This window comes from Sus scrofa, chromosome 13, assembly GCF_000003025.6.
Source record: "Sus scrofa isolate TJ Tabasco breed Duroc chromosome 13, Sscrofa11.1, whole genome shotgun sequence".
NCBI classification, from domain to species: Eukaryota; Metazoa; Chordata; class Mammalia; order Artiodactyla; family Suidae; genus Sus; species Sus scrofa.
Window position 1 is genome coordinate 151,062,566 of NC_010455.5, and position 15,627 is coordinate 151,078,192.

Sequence of the window (15,627 nt, forward strand, 5' to 3'; positions counted from 1 at the left end):
CCCTTTATTGGTCACGCACCCAGTTGATAAGAATATTGGTTCATAACAACTCACAGTTGCTAAAAGTGCCCTTGGTCAAAGGGGATGCTCAGCCAGCTCCTTACTCTCCCCTCCAGATTCTGGCCCTTTCCTTGCCTCAGGAAAGTACCAACTGTACTACAATTGGTGCTTTTGTGTTTAGAGCTTCTGCAAGAATCAGACTAATCTGAGTTCATACCATAGCTTTTTTCACCCCTGGCCCTATTCTCTCCCAATAAATCTCTTGAATCAGAATCTCCATCTCAGGTTCTGCTTCGAGAGAATCTGACCTCAGATAAACATTTTCTAGACAGAAAACTTGAGAAACAATTTCTTTCTTTAAACCATTGTATTGTTCATCCATAAAGGATTGCTATCAAGTTTAAAACAGGTAGATCTGATTCATAGCAGAACTATGTCTGTCATAGGAAGGAAATAATGTCTGCTTGGTAAGCAGGGAAGAATGTGAACTCATTATTTTATTGTTGGTATGCAGCTGGCATTAAGGTGATCAACAGGAAGAAAGGTTTTGGGGAGGTGGATTGGTGTTTTTAGTGATTTTCGAGGTAATTTTGTGTTGGTTGTGGTTTCTATTTTAGGAAAACCTGAATAAATTGATGACTAATCTGAAATCAACAGCACCTCATTTTGTGAGATGCATAAATCCAAATGTGAACAAAACGCCTGGTAAGTAGATTTCTTTGTAATCCACACTAGGAAATACATTTGATTTAAGCAGCTTTGAATGCCTTTTAAAGAAACATTTACCAGTCTCTTTTATATAAAGTTAGATTTTCGGATAGAAAAACTGAAGTAAGTTAAAAGTGAGGTTTTCAAAACCTCCTCAAGATTACCTCTGAATTGAGATTCAAGTGTACATACAGAAGGGTTTCACAAAGCAGACTCAACTGGGTAACATTAGAATGCTTGATATTACCATTTAAATTCCTCCTTGAATTTTATGTTAAAATGTGGATGAGCTTCTGTGCCATTGTCTGCAAGGGTAATAAAATGGGATTGAATAATCAATTGGGGGATTAAGGTAGATATTTTAGCATAAAGGAAATCATTTGGTCTAAATTATCTAAATTGACCATAAAGGCAGTTTCAAAACTCGTTTCTAATTGTTAAGAATTCCCTCTACTCTTCCTCACAATAATAGTATTTTTTTTCTTTTCTTAATAATACCCACCTCTTTAGTTATATATTTCTGGGCAGTAGACACTTTTTAAAAAATATTTTATTTTTCCTCCAGTTTTATTGAGATATAATTGATACACAGCACTGTACAAGTTGAAGGTATACAGCATAATGGCTTTCCTTACAAGTGCAATGAAATGATGACCCCAAGTTTAGTTAACATCCGTCATCTCATTTAGATGCAAAAAGAAAAGGAAAAGAAAAAAATACTTTTCCTCATGGTGAGAACTCTCAGGATTTACCCTCTTGATAATGTTGAGTGTACCACACGGCAGTGTTAATTGTAGTTGTCATGTTGCACATTATATCCCTGGTACTTATACATCTCAAAAGTGGAAGTTTGTATGTTTTGACCACCTTCATCCAATTTCCCCTTTCCCCTCCTTCACCTCTGGTGACCACAAATCAAATCTCTTTTTCTATGAGTTTGTTTGTTAATTTTTTTTAAAGTCCACATATATGTGTATCTGGTATTTTTCACCATAAGTTTCTTTGCCATTAATATTTTTGCCTGAAGCAATTTTGCCATAAAAGTTTTTGCCACATAACTAGTTGGCCATAAGGCAATTTTGTCATTGAAGATAAAGTAACAAAAAATAAAAGAGGAGCATTAAAAAGGACATAAGGAAACATGAAAAAAGGAGTAATAAAATTAAAAAGATTTTATTATGAAAAACAAAACATTTGAGTACATTTAAAATGTGTGTAGATTCATGGCAATACTGTGCAAATAACTGATTTTACTTTGTGGATTATACCCAAGCATTTATCTTCCAGGTCTTTGTTCAGAGTTCATTATACATTTCTGGCTTGTTAATTTGTCTCCTTGTTCTGCACCACACTTTTCCTTTTTTGCTAAAATGCCTTCCCTTATTGAGAGAGCTATCATCTTCTAAATACTAGGATTCATGTTTGTAACTGGGATCAGTATTGTGTTATAAAAGCTTTCCACACTGTTGATTGTTCTTCGCATGTTGTCATAGGTTTGTTGGTAGACGTTACCAGTTCTATGGGAACTGGGGGTTCAACTCTGTACTTTTGTGGCCCTAGGCCTCTTTCAGATTCATGTAATATGAAAATGGGAGTACTGTATCAATGGAGAAATGAAACCAAACTATCATCCAGTTGAAACCAAACTGTCAACCAGTTATTTTATCGTGTATAGCATAATTGCTGCATGGCTAAAGTTTTGCAGTGAAAATGTTTGTGGCAAAAATAGTTTGGGCAAAGAAGTTTATAGCGAAAATATCTAGAACCATAAATGAGATCGTATGTTATCTGTCTTTGACTTACTTCACTTAACATAATGCCCTCAAAGTCCATCTATGTTGTCACATATGGCAAGACTTCCTCCTTTTATATGGTTGAATAATACTCCATTGTGTGTGTGTGTGTGTGTGTGTGTGTGCATGTGTGTGGGTCATGCATGTGTATGTGCTGTGACTTTTTTATTAGTTCATCTATCAACAGACATTTATGTTGTTTTTATGTCCTGGTTTTTGTAGTGAATACTTTTTGATAAGTGGATGGTGGCAGGGGGATAGTGAAATAGGTAGGTGGTGGTGAATTATGTTTTTAATTGACAAAACAGTTTTTACAGATAGTAACTAGATGGATTGCTTTACTTACCTCTTGGGTTTGAAGATTCCCAACCTTCTCTTTGGAATTACAGGCTTCTACAGAGCTTGGTTGGAGGCTGTCAGCCTCTGAGTTGTGTATATGACAAGCACTTATGTCTTCAGAGCACTAATCACCCTTGGAATATGTAGCCAGATGTTGCCGATTCTGATTTCTGAGGTTCTGTGGTACCTTGCATTTTTATTAACCTCCTGTAATTAAGACCCTCATCTTGACAGTCTATGACCTATTTTGGGAAATTGTGATGCTAAACAATGATGCTGCAGTTTGAGTTTTTGCAATACGAACACTTCAAGTTCATTCACGCTGTATGTTCCTGCCTCATTGTTTCTTATCAGCTGGGTTTCTGAACGCATCTAGGGACATTGCTTCCATCTAGCAAGGAATCTAATTAGCTGCCTCTATTTTGGAGCAATTCTGTTACCTATTAGAGTTGCCTCCCATCGAGTCAGCTCTGATTTCAGCAGGTTTTTTTTTTTTTTTTTAAAGTCTTAAGACAAAGTCATAAGAAAAGCTTCATGATCTAATCAGAACAGTTCTTCATATGTCCCTAAAGGGAATGAGTGCTCTTGACCTCACAGTGTCATAGAACTCTGCTCTTCCACTTCTTACAGATGCTGGGAGGACAGGACGATGGACATATGGCTTAGAGTTTATTCTGTGACCCTGGGCATAAGCAGAGCATCATCTCATTCCCATTTTCCATATAACACTCTCACAGGCCTTTCTGTGAAGAGAGTGCTGCCTGGTTTCTTCCAGAAGCCATGCTGAGAGCCAGATACAGTGGCTCATTGGATGGCTTTTCAAAGGCTTCTACAGAGTCTGCAGCTGCAGCTCTTGTGGGGGCTTCATCTCATGAACAAAGGGGTACTAGGAGAATGCTTATACTACAGAATAAAATTTAGGTTTTCTCAAGATAATCAGGGGAGAATGTCAGCAGGATGTGGCCAGTTCTTTCCTAAGGCAAAACAGTAAATAGAATTTGGTGGTTACGCTCATCTTTCCTATTCGTTGTACTCCGCCTTTGTGTAAATCTCTTCCCCTTCTAGCTTGGGGACAGAAGTTCTCTTTTGTGTTTTCTCCCCTCTCTCACTGATTTGTGGCTGGCAAATGGATATAATGCCTGACATTTCCATTCTTGCAAAAATGTATCTTTTTCATCTTTTAGTAGTATTTGCTTATAAAATCTTGACAAGTGTAAACTAAAGGGTTCATTCCAGGTAAAACCTATTTTGAGACTCTAACATAACAGGAGGGGTGCTTGTGAGCATCATCAGGTTGGGAGTGGATGAGTCCTATTACGCTCATGTAAAGAACACCACGTTCAAACTCTTTTAACCCAAGATACAGCAATTAGGACAAAATCTAGGGTAGTAGTCATTTTTACGACATAGACTCAACGTGACCCTCTTTCTTCAGGTGTGATGGAGCCTTATTTGGTTCTACAGCAGCTGCGCTGTAATGGTGTCTTAGAAGGGAGCAGGATATGCCGTGAAGGTTTTCCAAACCAATTTCTGTATGCTGATTTTAAACAAAGGTAAACATACATCCTGGGATCCAAGAAGCCTGAGGCAGTTCATTTTGTTTTCCTCTCTTTCTGGGTGTTTAGGCATGTATTGTTTGTTTGGTTGATATCCTCCAGACTACAGATCGATGTGTTTTGGTGGTGGTGAAATATATGATGACAGAGTTCCATTATTATTTCCCCTTAAATCCAACATCCATGTAGCTGTAATATCCTTAAATCTCTATTAACGGATAATAGACCCACATACAGAGGAAATATAGAGAGAAGAAAGATATGGAGGCTGAATTGAATCTTGGAAATGTTGTATGTACTTAATCGTAGCTGCCATCCAAGCAGGCTGTTGCCTTACTAGCAAGCCTGTGAAAGGAAAGAAGCCAGCAGGGTGTGTGGCAGGAGGCAGGAAAGGTGTCATTGCTTTCTATTTCCCAAATTCTGAAAGTGTAAAATTATAGGACATCAAGCAAATTTGAGCAAAGTAGGACAGTATAGAAAGAGTACCTGTCTCAGAATGAAGAAGCATATTTCTAGCTCTCTGCCAATTCACCATTAGGGTGAGAGGATCTTGGAATAGACATTTAATGTCCCTGTTTTTCAGTTTCCTTATCTGTACAATAGAGAGATTAAGCCAACCTCTTTCTTTCTCTTTCCCATCCCAATCTCTCCCTCCCTCCCTCCCAACTGAGCAGAGAATCAAGTGAGGTTGTCTCTATGGCACTATGAAAAGTACGAACTATATAAAAGTAAGGGATTATTGTTCCTATCCTCATTATTATTGCCAAGAGTTTTGTAAAAATTGAACTTATTGGTAGGAGAGGTAGAAGTCTATACCTCCTTTTACCTCCTTTGTCCAGATTATTCTTTATTTGCATCATACCACCTCTGACGTCAGGATTTATTCTTTACTTACTTTAAATTAGGTACTATATTCTTAACCCAAGTGCCTTTCCAAAGAGCAAGTTTGTGAGCATCAGAAAAGCCACTGAAGAATTCCTTGACTCCTTGAAGGTAGACCACACCCAGTATCGCTTTGGAATCACTAAGGTAACCAGAAAACTATGCATTTGGAAAAGAGTGAGAGGAAAGTGTATGTATCTTAAAACATTCATGAAAGTGCAATTATGAAGCATTCTACAGCTCTTGTGACTACAAATAATACAAATAGAGCTCTGTTGAAAGTGGAAACTTTAGCACTATTTGAGAAAATTCAAAATTTGATGCTTCTTGAACCTCAGTCTTGACTGCATTTACATTTTTATAATTATTCATCTAAGCAAGTTTGTGCCAAGATGTAAAAGACAGAATCAACCTTACTCTTCTAGAAAATGTGTATATACATTAGAGCTATGCAAAGTCGAAACAACTTACTGGAGATAACTTCTTATCTGCATGTGAAATGATTTATCCCCAAGTACGCTTTTAGGAAATTAATTCTAAAAGACTGTCTGAGTAATTTAAAACTTTAAGGTAATTCTACTTGCCAAAAAATTAATCCAAAGTTAACTTTCTTAAATGTGATTCACTAAATTCTGCTTCATCTTGATGCTCTTGGTATAATTCACATAGTTTAAGAAACTTCTGACCAACAGGTATGGTTTTATCTGACAGTCAATATCAGGTTGTTTCTAATGATATCCATATGAGAATCAAATTATTTGAAGGAGAGTTGAAGGGTCTGGAGTGAATAGCTTGCAGAAAAAGAACTCTGTTAAACATGATTATAAAATGTTACTCAACTTCCGCATTTTGAGTACCTGAGAGTCTGTTTCTGCTGTTTGTTGTTTCTGCCGATTTTCACTCCTGCTGCCTTGCTTCCTTGTATGTTTAGTTATTTTTGCTGTGTCCAACTCACCTAGGCCAGGACTAGCATGAGATGAGAGAGCCTCCCCAGGCATAAAATTTAAGAAGGTACTCTCTCTTAGGGTTGGGTGATCTGTACAACCCTGCAAGTGAGTGCTTCCTTAAAATTTGTGCTTTAAATACCTCCTTCACTTCATCTTGGCCATTACTAATGATTCTTGAAAAACTACTTATGTGGATTTATTAAAATACCTAAGACAAGGGTGACTTTCTCTAGAGCAGAGGTCAGCTGATTGTGGCTATATACATGGCCTAGTGGCTATATACATGGCCTATTTTTTCATATGGTCCACTTACTAAAATGGTCTGACATTTTGAAAGGATTGTTTTTAAAGAAGAAGGAGAAGAAATATAAGAAAAGAAGGAGGTGAAAGAGGAGGAGGAAGAAGTAGCTGAGGAGGAACAGATGCAGTGGTGAGGTTACAGGGACTGTATGTGGCCTGAAAAGCCTAAAAAAATTTATTATCTGGCCCTTGACAGAGAAAGTGTGCAGACCCTGTCTGGGTCTATCTTAAAAATTAAACTAAGTTCCCTAGACAACTTAGTCTTTCTAATATATCAGGAAGTGGATAGTCTTAGTTCTTAAGGGACCAGTACAAACACAGGATTAAATAAAGGGTTTTATTTTTTTCAAACTTTAGGCTTATAAAACCAAACTTTCTAAACTTTACATTTTACACATTAAGAAAAATTAATGAGAAATAGAATTTATAAACAAGCATATTAGTTGCTCCTAGGGCCATTCAGTAGACATTTACAGAATGACCATTATGAGTGGAACTAACATCTGATATTTCCTGCAGGTGTTTTTAAAATCTGGCTTTCTGGGCCAACTGGAAGCAATGAGAGATGAGAGACTTTCTAAAGTCTTTACATTGCTCCAAGCCAGAGTACGGAGAAAACTGATGCAAATCAAGTTCCAGAAGATTCTGGAAGAGAGGTATGTTATCTCTGCCCTGCAGCCCCACTGCTAGAGTAATGGTGTGCCTCAGTCAATGTGACCTTGTCTCATTGCCTCATAATAGGTCAGGTAAAGAGCTCTGCCACCTCTGCTTAGACTTAACTTGAACTCCTTAAAATTATGGAGTATCAAACAGCACAAAGGGCTTTTATTACCATACCTAACTAATAAGCATAATGCAGATGTATCTTGCATTGCCTCCAGCCTTTGCTTTGGAGGGATTCTTTATAGTCGACCAAGTCCGATCTCTGAGTGGTGTGACTCATAATTCAAAACAGAAGCAGACCTAGAGGGGTTTGCGTGCATCTCACAGCCAATTCTGTGGAGAAGTTTGCAGCCAAGTGGGTAGTTGTTCTGACTCTTTTATGACATCACCTGGGTCAGAAGCTATGACTTTGGGTGACATGTAATTCTCTTCATTTCAGGCAGGTTCACTAGGGACATCTATCACCACCTCTGGATACTGAGGTGTAGGTTTTGTTTATTCTTTAGTAGATCATGGAAAGCAAGCTAGTCAAATCTCCAAACAAAGGGACTATGAGCAAGGGATTTATTTGGCGGTTGTTATATATTTACTTTTTATTGTAGCATAGTTTATCTTCTGGAGAGAGGTCCACATGTCTTGGTATAACTTGCTTACATGACAGTCGGTTAATTCCTTCTGTAATGAAAAATATCATTACATAGTGATGTCAAAAATATTAGAGAGACGTCTCCTAAGAGTCTTCTGTGACCCTCATATAGTGTTCGATGTAGTATGAGAGTTTATGAGGGTTTGGGGATCAGGGGATATGGCTTCCATGACTAGTATGTAAATTGGGTAGGCTCTTAATTTGCCCATAGTTCACTTCCTTTACCTCTAAAATGAGGTCTTTACTATGCATTCTCTCTAAATTATAGAATGACTTTAAAAGAATTATTATTACAAAATATTTCACAAAAAGAAAATATTATAACACAATCATGGAGTTATCAGAGAACATCAGTTTTTTTTTTTTTTTTTCCTTTTTGCTATTTCTTTGGGCCACTCCCGCGGCATATGGAGGTTCCCAGGCTAGGGGTCTAATTGGAGCTGTAGCCACTGGCCTACACCAGAGCCACAGCAACGCGGGATCCGAGCCATGTCTGCAACCTACACCACAGCTCACGGCAACGTCGGATCCTTAACCCACTGAGCAAGGCCAGGGACCGAACCCACAACCTCATGGTTCCTAGTCAGATTCGTTAACCACTGCGCCACGACGGGAACTCCAGTTTTTTTTTGTTTTTGTTTTTTTGCTGCTGTTGTTGCTTTTTAGGGCCACACCCATGGCATATGGAAAGTTCCCAGGCTAGGGGTCAAATTGGAGCTTTAGCTGCCAGCCTACACCACAGCCACAGCAACATGGGATTCGAGCCGCATCTGCAAACTATACCACAGCTCACTGCAATGCCAGATCATTAACCCACTGAGCGAGGCCAGGGATGGACCCTGAATCGTCATGAATATTAATCATGTTCATTACTACTGAGCCACAAAGGGAAATCCCTGAGTCACAATGAGAATTCTGGAGTGCTTCGTGGGCAAGCCCCCTTCAATTTCTTAACGTTGTCTCATTTATGTTGTAATGGCTCACAACTTAAAAATAAATTAATTAACAATGTCGAAGCCCTTTGTGCATTTCTCTCTTGATCCAGGTCCTATTCCTAGCTCCCCAGATCCTGAATTTGTATTTATCATTCTGTGTTTTATTCATGTTTCATACATAAAACATATAAAGGTTTAGCATTTTTCCTGTAGTTACAACATTAAAAAAAAATAAATTAACAGACACAGTTGAAGCCCCTTGCATATTTCTCCCTTGATCCATGCAGATAATCCTAAAATGTTACATGATTTTGCATATTTTTAGCCCTTATGTAAATATTCTATATGTATTATCTTGAAATTTATTTTTTATATTAGTACTAGTTTTGAAACTTATTAATGTCAATAAATCTAAGGTTAGATTGTTGATCTTAACTGTTGTATAATAATCCACTGCATGATTATACCACAATTTATTTATCTATTTTCCAGCTCAACTAAATTTGAGTTATTTATAATATTTTGCTATTATAAACAGTTTTGCAGTGACATTTTTGTAAATGTCTTCCTCTGCACATATGCAAGAGTTTCTTGAGGGCATGTTACTCAAAATGCTGGTCCATGCTCTGATAGTATGTGGGTAGCAGCTGGCCAAGGCCCACACTTTGAGTGGTATTTCTCCAGGGTATTAATTATTAGATTTTAGGCTATACACAGCTTCAACTTGATGAGATATTGTCAAGAAGCTTTCTATTTTACTCTTTACTACAAGTATATCAAAGTCCCATGGTCTATAGTCTCCTCAATTTGTGCTATTTCAGAATTCGAAAGCTTTTGCCAAACTTCATCATATTTCTGACTTTGAGGAAAGATATCATTTTCCATTTATTTATTTATTTATTTATTCATTCATTCATTCATTTATTTTTTAGGGCCACACATGTGGCATATGGAAGTTTCCAGGCTAGGGGTTAAATTGGAGCCGTAGTTGCCAGCCTACACCACAGCCACTGCAAACAGGATTAGAGCTACATCTGTGAGCTACACCACAGCTCACGGACATGCCAGATCCTTAAGCCATTGAGCAGGGCCAGGGATCCAACCTGAGTCCTCATGGATACTTGTCAGGTTTGTTATCACTGAGGCATAATGGGAACTCCTGATTTTCCTTTTAATTTTTGTAGCTGTATTATGTGGAGGACATGTGTTCCATCTTATTTTGTTAAGCACATTTACCAGGAAATGGTTAAATTCTTTTTTTGCATCTACTGAAATAATTACATGACTTTTCTTCATTAACCTGTATATGCGTTGAATTAAATTACTATATTTTTTGAATGTTAAATCCACCTTGTTTATGACATAGTATCCTTCTCATACATTGTGGGTTGGTTATATTATTATAGTGTTTTTGCATCAATATTCATGATTAAATTTAGTCTATAATTTTTTCCCTTGATGTTATCTGATTTTTGAATCAAGGTTACCTTAACCTTGTGAAAGAGCTGGGAAATGTTTCCTCTTCAAAACATGAAACTATTTATTTTGATAATCTGTTTTTGAGTGGTTGGTAAACTCACTATCTAGATCTGGTTTTTCTTTTGTGATAGATTTTACAACTTTGATTTAATTTATTGAATAATTATAGGCCAACTGAGATTTTTCTTATCTTGAATCAGCTTAGATGAGTTTCTTTAAAAAAAGAAAATCTACATTTATTTTAAATCTTCCAATTTGCTAGATTATAATTTTTAATCTCTACCATATCTATAATTATGTTTCTAGAGCATAATCCTAGACCATTCTTAGAGTATATCATTCCTAGTGTTTTTTGTGTTTATGTGCTTTTTATCTTTTTTTTTTTTTTTTTTTTTTTTGCTATTTCTTTGGGCCGCTTCTGCGGCATATGGAGGTTCCCAGGCTAGGGGTCTAATCGGAGCTGTAGCCACCGGCCTACGCCAGAGCCACAGCAACGCGGAATCCGAGCCGCGTCTGCAACCTACACCACAGCTCACCGCAACGCCGGATCTTTAACCCACTGAGCAAGGGCAGGGACGGAACCCGCAACTTCATGGCTCCTAGTCGAATTCGTTAACCACTGCGCCACGACGGGAACTCCATGTGCTTTTTATTAATTATTCATGTCAGATGTTTGTTTACTTAGACTACTTAACAACTCTTTAAGTTTTTTCTTTATTTTTTTCAGTTTTTTAGTTCATTAGTTTCTGATCTCAGATTTATTCTTTCCTTCCTTCCAATTACTTTGGGTTTATTTTTCTAAAATCATAATTTTTTTCAGTATGTCTAATCTGTTGCTTTATTATTCCACTGAGTATTTGATTTCAATGAATATACTTTTCAGTATTAGACATTTTATTTTGTCCTCTTTCAACTCTGTCATCTCTTTTATCATAGTGGCTCATTTCTTTTTGTTTTTTCAATTCTTTATGCCTTTAATAATTTTTAAAAAATATTTTATTTTCCACCACATTGTCCAATTATCTGAAATTTTCAGGGGTTTAATTAAACTTTTTATTGTGGGTGCTCACCCTCACTGATGGTTGACTTTTTTTTCTTTATGTATTTTGTGATTTTGAATTGTAAGCTCATCTTCAAAGAGACTTTGTTTAAGAGAACTCTGGTGCTTGATTTTAGGATATCACACTTTTGTATTTTCCCCCCAAGGGCCTAAAGGGTATTTATTACCAGTGTAAAAAATGATTATGGGAGTTCTCGCTGTGGTTCAGCAATAACAAACCTGACTAGTGTCCATGAGGACATAGGTTCGATCCCTGGCCTCGCTCAGTGGCTTAAGGATCCAGCACTGTTGTGCGCTATGGTGTAGGTCACAAACATGGCTCAGTTCTGATGTTGCTGTGGCTGTGGCATAGGCCAGAGGCTACAACTCTGATTGGACCCTTCACCTGGGAAACTCCGTATGCCAAGGGTCTAAAAAGACCAAAAAAAAAAAAAAAAGTTATGCTAATTTCTTGCATATTTCCACACTAATCAGTAAAATAATTTAAACCTTAAACACTCCAGTGGTATTGGTTCATAATTTTTTTTCTAAGTTAGGATATTTTTTTCACCATGAGCCCAGACAAAATCACATGTACTTCTCTTTGACTTCCATGTCAGTGGAAGAATTTTAAATCCTCCTTTTCATTAAGGGTGAAATTCATTGAAAATCTCAGTCTGTTTCTTTACCCACAAAGATATAAAAATACAAACCCTACAATACTAAGACTGGCCTCCTTTCATAAAGTTGGTCAGGCTGTACAAGTATTCATTTTTTGCTCAGTTTTTTTTTTTTCTCCCTCTATATTTCGTAGCCTCTTTAAGGCTCAGCTCTTATTCAGAGGATGTTTGTGGTGGGTGCATTTTCAGGACACTTAGTCCACAGCATTGCTAGCCCCAGAAGTCTCTCAAAGGGTGTTTGCCAGAATCAAATGAGAGCTTGGATGTAGAAGTGCTTTGAAGACCAGTGAGAATTTATAATGACTCCTAAAAAGATGCACTTAATAAGGATCTTAATTTGGAAAATAACTCTCTTATAGTCTGGGTGAACTTGCTTTCTTTCTTTCTTTTTTTTCCCTCTTGATTTAGGGATGCACTTCTTTTGATCCAATGGAACATAAGAGCTTTCCTGGCTGTGAAGAGCTGGCCTTGGATGAGGCTCTTCTTCAAGATCAAGCCTCTTATTAGATCTGCTGGAATGGGAAAGGAGGTAGCTGGACTGAAGGAAGAGTATGTGCAGCTGCAAATAGCCTTGGAGAAATCAGAATCTCAGAGGGAGGAACTAAGAGCAAAGCAAGTCTCCCTTATCCAGGAAAAGAATGACCTGCTTCTTCAGCTGCAGGCTGTGAGTGGCCCCACCATTTCTTCTTCAAATCAAGTTTCTAATTAGATTCCCTTGTTTTTCAGGCAGTGTTGACTTGAAAAAAAAAATAATAGAGGAACATGCTTTTCAAATACTATAGAATTTTATCCAATACAGACAATGGAAACACTTGGAGAGAACCCTGTTCTTTCATGAAAAGATTTCATTGGCAGGATGTCTTTGAAAAAGGGACAAACTATTAGATGTGTTTTAATTATATAAGCACATGGAAAGCTATCATGGGAGCCAGGAAGCTCTGGATCTTACATTCTGTAACCCATTAGCAAATCAAAACACAGGATTTTAGTAGGTGCTAAGAAAAGCTTACTTGAGACCATCAGGATTATTGCAGTGTGCTCCTAACTGGTTTTCCTGATTCTGATCTCCCCACTTGACCTTCCTTCATCCAAATCAATATTATAATCAGTTGAATGTTAAAATAGCTGTTTTCAACCTTGGCTTTGCATCAAACTCATTTGTGAAGCCTTAAAAAGTAAGAAGAAAGATGCTTAGACTTCACTCTCATATATTTTACTTAAGCAGGTCCTGGGTGGGTCCATTTAATCCTTACAGGGGATTCTGATATCCAGTCAGGATTAAGAACCATTGTCCTAAACTAATATCAGGATGCTTCCCTGATGAACAAGCTTCAGATCGTGCAATATGTGTATTATGCCCTCCAAACCCTTGGCCGTGGCATGCAAGTCTCCACACCAATCTGAGGTCCATGTGCCGTTATTCAGTCCCTTTCATATTCCTCTTCTCTAAGGAAGAGAGAAGCTACTACTGTTTCCTGTCTAGCTACCATGAAACTAGCTACTACTGTCATCCCCAAACATCCCAAAGGCAAGATGAGACTGTATCCACCTTTATTGCATTCTCCACCTCACTTAGCACAGTGCTAAGTCAAAAAAGACTGGGTTTATCTCCTACGCTATTGGTGGGAATGTAAATTGGTACAGCCTCTATGGAAAACAGTATGAACGTTCCTCAGAAAACTAAATATAGAACTACCATATGACCCAGAAATCCTACTCCTAGGCATATATCCGACAGAACTTTTAGTCAAAAAGATACATGCACCCCTGTGTTCATTGCAGCACTATTCACAGTGGCCAAGACATAGAAACAACCTAAATGTCCATCAACAGATAAATGCATTAAGAAGATGTGGTATATATATACAATGGAATACTACTCAGCCATGTAAAATAACTCAATAATGCCATTTTCAGCAAAATGGATGCAACTAGAGATTCTCATACTAGGTGAAATAAGTCAGAAAGAGAAAGACAAATACCGTATGATATCACTTATGTGTAGAATCTAAAATGTGGCACAAACAAACATATTTACAAAACAAAAACTGACTCACAGACATAGAGAATAGACTTGTGGTTGCCAAGGGGGAGGAAGGAGGAAGTGGGATGGATGGGGATTTGGGGTTTGGTAGGTGCAAACTATTATATTTAGAATTGAAGAACAATGAGGTCCTACTATATAGTACAGGGAACTATATCCAGTATCTAGGGATAGACCATGATGGAAAATAATATAAGAAAGGGAGTGTGTATATATATATATATGACTGGGTCACTTTGCTGTACAGCAGAAATTGATGCAATGTTGTAAATCAACTATACTTAAATAAAAAAATACTGTGTTCAAATACAATAATATAAATTAAAGTTTTTCCTGCTCTTTGCTTACTTAAAACGGAAAATTTAGCCATTTTAGACTGACCTGATTGATTCTTTTCTTTGAGGGCTATGCCAGTAGGTCATATATTACCTGACAATTTACACCCAGACCCGCATTTCTGATACGTATTTAATACAGAAATGGTTCTAGAACTTTACTGTATATCAGCCTCACCTGGGATGTTTCTTAAAAATACAAATTCCTGGCTCCACTCCAAACCTACATTAAGATCCACACTGTGAGAATAACAGTTTGAAATGTCATATTTTGTCTGGCTTAGGAGAGAGGCAGCTTTTGGATGAGACCTTGCCTCCCAGTTTTCATCATTCTTCCTCTCAACAAAGAGTGTGGCAATGCTACTTGGGCTGATGTGGGCAATAGAAATGCACCCAACTTGTGAGGGGAGTAGTGGGTAAAAGCCTGGGATACAGTGTTGGGGGCATAGCAAATACAAGGAAGCCAATTCCAGGACGACTCCAGGAAGGCTGAGATAAGTTCAAATTGTAACTGTTTCGAAAAGCTGCCCTGGCGGTGAAATATTTCATCATCATTGATTTTTAAGGGCCACAGCTCAATACAGTAGGAATCAAGGAAACAAGGATTCTTTCAAAATCATTCGCGTACTCAAAATACCAGCTTCAGTAAGGGAACCCATTTCAATTAGCACTCTGAGTACGTGAGAAGATAACTGCCACTGGGAGAAGGATGCTCCTGCTGTTAAAGTGTCACACCACTGCTTGGTTGGCCCCAAACCTGCCATCATGTTTAATGAGGGGATCGATGGCAGTCGATTGGATTGTCCTCTTCATTTGGTGATGGTGACAGGTCCTGTTCACATCCTGAATGGAAGACAGCAAACAGCTGTTCTGCACACCAACTCCAGGATGAACTAAGATCAAATGTCCCTGTTTGTTGCCAAATGTTGGAAGCTTCTCTGATGTGCATGGGATCCTTTTTGCCCTGACATTTTTGTTCATTTTCTATGTGGCCCTGCTCCTGGGTCTTCAGTGATGTTGGAGACTCACTATTCTATACCACCCCCATCTGTGCCTCTTTGAGCCCCATATTTTGGGCAGACAGGCATCCTTTTGCTGGGAGTTATCCAGAAACAATAGCCTGGATTTTTGAGATTTTCTGCTCTTGATCAAAGAAGATTAAACAACTTAAGCCAAGCAACTAGGTAGTTAACAGCTTGCCCAGATTGCAGAGGATGGATGAGGGCTAGAGATAGAAGGTGGAGATATGAGTGAAACTAGGCTGCAAGGAGACCTACAGTA

General features: G+C 37.9%; 1 protein-coding gene across 1 annotated transcript in view; it reads left to right on the forward strand.

Annotated features, from left to right (window-relative positions):
• Positions 1-15,627, forward strand: part of MYH15 (myosin heavy chain 15) — a 148,363-nt gene that overhangs the window by 53,995 nt on the left and 78,741 nt on the right. Inside the window, exons 18-22 of the mRNA XM_021069826.1 lie at positions 618-705; positions 4,276-4,393; positions 5,302-5,425; positions 7,045-7,181; positions 12,376-12,631. Of these exons, the coding sequence (XP_020925485.1) occupies positions 618-705; positions 4,276-4,393; positions 5,302-5,425; positions 7,045-7,181; positions 12,376-12,631 (723 nt within the window). The remainder of the gene's footprint in view (positions 1-617; positions 706-4,275; positions 4,394-5,301; positions 5,426-7,044; positions 7,182-12,375; positions 12,632-15,627) is intronic.